This window comes from Octopus bimaculoides, chromosome 2, assembly GCF_001194135.2.
Source record: "Octopus bimaculoides isolate UCB-OBI-ISO-001 chromosome 2, ASM119413v2, whole genome shotgun sequence".
Lineage (NCBI taxonomy): Eukaryota > Metazoa > Mollusca > Cephalopoda > Octopoda > Octopodidae > Octopus > Octopus bimaculoides.
Window position 1 is genome coordinate 489,724 of NC_068982.1, and position 7,126 is coordinate 496,849.

At 36.8% G+C, this 7,126-nt stretch overlaps 2 protein-coding genes across 2 annotated transcripts in view; one reads left to right on the forward strand and one right to left on the reverse strand.

The window, feature by feature from the left end:
• Window positions 1-1,648, forward strand: part of LOC106870744 (chitinase-3-like protein 1) — a 41,455-nt gene extending 39,807 nt beyond the window's left edge. The window contains exon 11 of the mRNA XM_052965943.1: window positions 1,427-1,648. The gene's annotated coding sequence lies outside the window, so the exon portion shown is untranslated. The remainder of the gene's footprint in view (window positions 1-1,426) is intronic.
• Window positions 1,649-3,388: 1,740 nt separating this feature from the next.
• LOC106870750 (uncharacterized) overlaps window positions 3,389-7,126 on the reverse strand; it is a 13,928-nt gene continuing 10,190 nt past the window's right edge. The window contains exons 3-4 of the mRNA XM_014916945.1: window positions 6,844-6,979; window positions 3,389-4,181 (exon numbers count right to left, since the gene is read on the reverse strand). Coding sequence (XP_014772431.1) covers window positions 3,745-4,181; window positions 6,844-6,979 — 573 coding nt within the window. The 3' untranslated portion in view covers window positions 3,389-3,744. The remainder of the gene's footprint in view (window positions 4,182-6,843; window positions 6,980-7,126) is intronic.

Below are 7,126 nucleotides of genomic sequence, written 5' to 3' on the forward strand. Positions count from 1 at the left end.
GACATTTTCAGTGGAGAGAGTTCCCTGTCATTAACAAAGCAGCAGACATTTTGAGTGGAGAGAGTTCCCTGTCATTAACAAAGCAACAGACATTTTGAGTGGAGAGAGTTCCCTGTCATTAACAAAGCAGCAGACATTTTCAGTGGAGAGAGTTCCCTGTCATTAACAAAGCAGCAGACATTTTGAGTGGAGAGAGTTCCCTGTCATTAACAAAGCAGCAGACATTTTGAGTGGAGAGAGTTCCCTGTCATTTTGAGTGGAGAGAGTTCTCTGTCATTTTGAGTGGAGAGAGTTCCCTGTCATTTGTGAATATGTGGTTGGGTTGCTGTGTGCATAGATGTAGGTGTATGCGTCATTACTTTTTGCATGTGTATCAGTGTATTGAACCGAGTGTACGTATATATTCATTTAAAGAATCTCATATGGAAAAATCTTTGCAATGTCGTACAAGTTGTCACTGTACGGCTAATAAAAGGCATTTGGAGGATGCAGGTCAATGTTTTTTTTTTTGCTCTTTCTTAGAAAAATTTAGTATTTTTTGGTTTTGACAAATGAGAATTTATAATCAGGGCACAAGAGCTGTAAGTTCTGCATTAATTGACCATAAATATTCTCATTTTCCTGAACTTTTGATATTACATTTGCGTCCATTGAGCAGCTGAGGTCTACAGCATTCCCGTCCCACAGAACAATATCAGGTTTTGTCCTGGATTGCTACTTTTATTCAAATATTCCACCTGTATTTCTGGTTTTCAAAAGTATAAAAACATTTTGGTTCTGACATGCGATTGATATATAGCTTTCCTGTAAATAGCATTGTAATTGGTTTTTGCCAACTACATCATATTTCATGGGCAGGGGTGTAATATCTGGTAGACATTTTAGGGCAGATGCTGATGAAGTGGGTGATATCTTTTTCACTAATATAGCATAACCGATATTTTCTGTTACCCCATGGAGGTTTTGATGGAATCTTTGTCTCTCCTGTTTATCAAGTATTTAGTAGTTATTTTCTGTTCCTGGATAGCAAAGGCATATCCTCTAGGTCGGATGTAACATATCTATTGTATATCCGAGAGAGGCTACCCTTCCTATCAATAGTGCCACTATCCTTTAGCTTGTGGTGTATGTACCCATTCTTCTGGTAGTGTCTATCCATGGCCTTTCTATAGAACAGGTATAAATCTTAGTTCAGTTCAGAATTTCTCACGATAGCTCCAAAACTTGCAATAGCTGATTCTGGTTTCTTGTCTATCCATGGCATTGTAATTTTCCGTGTGGATTTCTGTTCATAAACTGACATTTGCGAAAACAGAGAACTTTTTCAAATTGCTGATACTGAAGTTTATATATGTAAATGGATATTTATATGTGTAATTGTAATAAATTGTATAATCATGACAAAATGAATTCATATTCATTTCAGAGTAACTTTTTTAATTGGAAGAATGTACAGAATGGAAGCAGCATAAACTATGCAAGGCAGAAATTCCAGAATAATCAATGTCTTTATATGCGTAATAATCAATGTCATTATATGCGTAATAATCAATGTCATTATATGCGTAATAATCAATGTCATTATATGCGTAATAATCAATGTCATTATATGCGTAATAAATAAAATAAAATATTTTTTAAAACTCAATTGTCTACAGAGTTTTTTTTCCCCCCATTTTTTATTAGTTTAAATTCAAACATAAAATGAACTTTTGGTGGGAGACAAACACACAGACGACAAGCTTCTTTTAGTTTCGGTCTCCCAAATCCACTCACAAGGCATTAACTGGCCTAGGGCTATAATAGAAGACACTTGCCAAAGGTGCCATGCAGAACCATGTGGTTGGGAATCAAATTCTTTAACACACTGCTACATGTGTGTGTGTGTGTGTGTGTGTGTGTGTGTCTGTGTATTTATCATTGTCATTGTTTTACATTTGCTTTTCCATGGTTTGAACATGATTTCTGAGATAGCATTTAACAGCCAGGTGCTCTTCCAGTCACCAACACTTTTAGTCCCTTTTGAGGACATGAAGGGACACAGTGTGCCTATTCTAAAATCAGCTACATCCTGGACCTTATATACATTCTTTCAACGATGTCATGTAATATTTTATGATGACTGTATCCCATTAAAGCAGGGGCTCTCAACCAGGGTTCATAATGGTCCTTAGGGGTTCATACAAGAATTTGTTGTTAAAATTTATTTGGTAAATTCTAGAAGTAAAACCAAAAGATTGCTTATATTTCTTCTGCAAGACACCAAATATTTTAACAATTATTTTACATAATTCTTAATAATATTTAATTATAAAAATGTTTTTTTTTTTTAAAAGACATCAACTGGCTGTGAGGGTCCACCCAACGAAAATTGGAATCAAAGGGGTCCATCATCATTTAACATTTGTCTTCCATGCTGGTATGGGTTGGGCGGTTTGACTGAGAACTGGTAAGGTGAAGAGCTGCACTGGGGAGTTGATTTGGCATGGTTTCTATGGCTGGATGCCCTTCTTAATGCCAACCACTCCAAGAGTGTAGGTCCACAGGGAGAAAAATGGTTGAGAACCATTGCATTAAAGGAATAGTTGTTAGTTTGAATTTTTATAATTTCATTTTTTCTTTTATTCATAACATTATACATAATGTGATTAATGTAAAACTACTCCAGTCATTCACATCATCATTTGATATCCTTCTTCCATACTGACATGGGTTGGATGGTTTGACAGGAACCATATTAGGTTCCAGTGTCTGTTTTAGCATGGTCTCTGAGCCATGCCAAGGTGCATAGCTCAGTGGTTAGAGCATTGGGTTCTTAATCATAAGGTAGTGAGTTCAATTTTTAGACCAGGCTGTGTGTTGGGTTCTTGAGCAAGACACTTTATTTCACATTGCTCCAGTTCACCCAGATGTAGAAATGAGTTGTGACATCACTGGTGCCAAGCTTTGACTTTCCCTTGGGTAACATCAGTAGCAGGGAGAGGGGGAGGTTGTTATGCATCGATGACTGCTGGTCTTTCATAAACGACCTTGCCTGGACTTGTGCCTCAGAGGGTAACTTTTTAGGTGCAATCCCATGGTCATTCATGTACTCCTCTACAGCTGTATGCTTTTCCTAATGCTAACCACTTTATAGAGGGCACTCGGTGATTTTTATGTGGCACCAGCACCAGAGCTTTTCATGTGACACCATCACCAACAGGATCATATGACCTCCAATTTTATTTCAAACAGTAAATGAACAATAAATCAATTGTAACATTGCAACAAATATGAAGTCAAGACAAGAAAATGTCTGCAGATCAGGTAACTGTAAATGAAAATATTATTATTCTGTACTGAAAATAAGCTCTATTACTTAGGAGAAAAAAAAAAAAAAATGAATGCATTTGTTTGAAAAGGAAATTTTATTTAAATGCTTTTGATGTTTTAACTGAATCTGCAATAATTTTGAGTGAACTGTTTTTAGCACTGAAGTAATGTGCTCAATATTTTGAAATGGAACAAAAGAGTCCTTTGGTAGGTTACATAATATACCATCTTAATTTATGATGTGCTCTGATATCAAATTATACATGAATTTGTATCCCTTATTAAACAATAAATTCATCTTTTGTGATACAATTATTGTTAACATAACAAACACAAACCTAAAGAGCACTGGAAATATTATGTAATTTTATAGATTGATTTCGAAATGTATGTCGCTGTGTCAGAACGAGCTGTTTGAAAATCTAACGCAAATTATTCTTCTTTTGCTCCTTTGAAGGCAGAAATAACCTGGTACTGTTTGTTTTCAGAACCATGAGTTTCCATTGTTACATTTTCAAATTTATTCTTACGAAGCACATCCATATATAATTCTATATCTGCGTTGCCATATTTCAGAAAACCCTTTTCTTCAGAAGCTTTTAACCTTTTACAATCAGCTGTTGTTATCATAAATGTGTTAGGCTTTAAAACACGATATAACTCTTGAGCACATTTGTCAAAATCTGGCCAAAAATAAAAACAATTGCAATGAAAAATCCGATCAAAGGTATTCGACTCAAATGGCATTTCCATAACACTTCCAAGATGCAATTCCACTTGATTATTGGTGATGCCTTCATTCATTAGTTTGCTTGCAGTTTCCAACATGTAAGGTGATAAGTCCAGACCAAATAATTTACCTTTGCCATCTAAAATAAAAGAAACAAATATAGGAACTTATACTCACATATTCACTACAGAAGTGCATGTCATGTATTAAAAGAAAGGTTAGGGCAAGCTTTTTATGGTAGCAAAACATGGATTCTGAACAAATATGAAGAGGACATAATCAATGCATTTGAAATGCAGGTGTGTAGGAGAATGTTACAAGTTTCTTAAAAGACCATTGAACAAAAGAATGGGTGTTGATGTAAGACGACAGTGACTGGTTTAAAAATAAAAACCCATCTATTATGGCCATATTCAAAGAAGTAAAGGTCTGCAAAACATTGTCGTAGAAGGAAGAATCAGGGAAAGAAAGCAATGGATGGCCAATATCAGGGGCTGGTTGGGCAAGAATGGCAAGGCAGCTGGAGAAGTCGGGGTTAATCAGGAACACTTTTGTTGTAATATCATCAATGTGCTGCACACAAAAGAGACATGATCACAACGATATAAATGTATCTGAAGAATTTTCATAATCAGTCAGAAAAATACACTCGTTAGAGTAAGTAAATTATTTATTCAGTATAATAAATCAATCCCTAGACACATCAAAAATATTACTGGATGGTTTCCTATGAAATTCACCTCACTTACAAGAACAGATTATCACCAGCTAAAAATAGACAGTTTGCAATCCATTTTCAAGCAACAATATCTGTTAATTATTTAATTAATCCTTCCTTGTAGGGAAGATAAATTTTGTATGAAACCATCCAGTAACATTTTGATAGTGGTGGTGCCATGCATAAGTGCATGTGCAGTGCCACATAAAAGGGTGCATGTGGTGCCATGTAAAAGCAGCCAGCACACTCTGTGGTTGAGATTAGGAAGGGCATCAAATCAGACTGGAGTCTGCTGTAGCCCTGCAGCTTGCCAGCTCTGATGAAATCACCCAACCCATGCCAGCATATGGATATATATATATGTATGTATATGCTTGTGTGTCTGTGTTTGTCCCCATCACCATCGCTTGACCGTGACAACAAATGTTGGCGTGTTTAAGTCCTTGTAACTTAACAGTTTGGCCAAAGAGATTGATACAATAAGTACTAGGCTTACAAAGAATAAGTGCTGGGGTTGATTTATTCTCTAGCATGGCCACAGTCAAATGACTGAAACAAGTAAAAAGAATATATATAAAGAACTCTAAACTAGAGAGTTTTAGTCAGTGCCCTCATCAGAGGAAAGTTGTGTTGGAAACATGGAATTCACCATTTGCTGACTAAGGAAATGCTGTCATTCTCAGACATCTTTAGCAGGCTCATTGTAGACATAACCGGTACTGGTCTAAGGGGACATAACTCTGCCTCACCCAAAGCTTTATCAGCTTCATACTGGATCTTTTTTGTTTACAAAATTTACTGATCATAACATCTTCCTTCCAGTTGTAGAGAGGATGTGTGCTTCTAGCCACTTGAGTCTTATGAGTCACCTATACAGTTAAGCGCCTGATAGGGGTGAAACCAATGGTCACTCTATGAGCAGCCATAACAAACAACCTTCTAAATATTACTACTCTAATGTTTTAAAGTATGCTCCATTTCAGGATATATGAACTACTGACCAATGTGTGTGTGTGTGTTTACTTACTTTTACTTGTTTCAGCCAAAGGTGAGGGCATGCTTGGGTACTGCCATGAATCTGATAGCGAGTCTATTTCAACTCACTTCCACGGCTGTTTTTCTTAGTTTGGTTCCGGTGAAGCAGCGAGTTGAATAACGCTACCCTAACCCTAACCCTAACCCATATTTGCATTTCTTGCCATAATTCATTTGGAATCTCAGATAAAAATTTCTCTTGATGTTCTTTGAACAATCCACACCTTGTAGATCTCTGCTGCAACTTTTCTGCGAGGAACTGAAAAGCTGTTGGCCTTTAAACCCTGGGCTGTTACAAAACTGGATCCTTACTCACAGAGGTGTGGGATCTTTGGTATTATACAGTGGTGCCCAGTTCAGGGGTTGATATATCTCTCAATCCCACAGCTAGGCCAGACACTTCCCTATCTTTTATGTCTTTGTTCTAAGCAGGAAAGTTTCAGCTCATCTGTTGTACCCAAGCAATCTTTTTGGTGTGGCAGCATTAGATTGTCCTGAGTACCACTGTTAGTTTGTAGAACCAAGGGCAGCAGTCCAGGCAAATGAAAAGAAATGTTCTCAGTGGGGTCAAAATGGCTTCTTATTCTGAATGATGTCAGAATCTAACTAGTCAGTCACCTGCATATTGTTGGCATCTTGGTAATATGCACATGTAATGAATCCACTCTAAAGGGGTGGTCATTAGGAAGGGCACCCAACTGTAAAACCCATGCGAAAACAGTGGAACCTGGTGCAGTCCACTGGCTTGCTAACTCTTGTCAAACCATCTAACAGATGTTAAATGATGACAACGATGATGACGATGATGATGGTGACAATGACGACGATGATGATGATGATGATGGTGACAATGACGACAATGATGATGATGATGATGGTGACAATGACGACGACGATGATGATGATGATGGTGACAATGACGACGGTGATGATGATGATGATGGTGACAATGACGACGGTGATGATGATGATGATGGTGACAATGACGACGGTGATGATGATAAAAACTCCTCTATCAAAAACAAAATACAGTGGTTTTCCAAGTTACCTTTGATTTTATTGTATGCTGCTTCAAGACCTATGCCAGGACCAAAACCAACTTCAAGAACATAATGGTCAGCTTTAATACCGCAATGTTCAACAGCTTTCTCTTCTACAAGTCTATTATCTCTTTTGAGAAAGAACTGAAAATCATAAGGAACATTTTCATTAATTATGCTACATAATTCAAAAATACTAACCTAATGATGTTTTCATTTATTTGTATGCACTTTTTGAGAGTCTATGCTTTAAAAAAATTAATTTGAGAAGTTTCACATTAGCTTTTATTT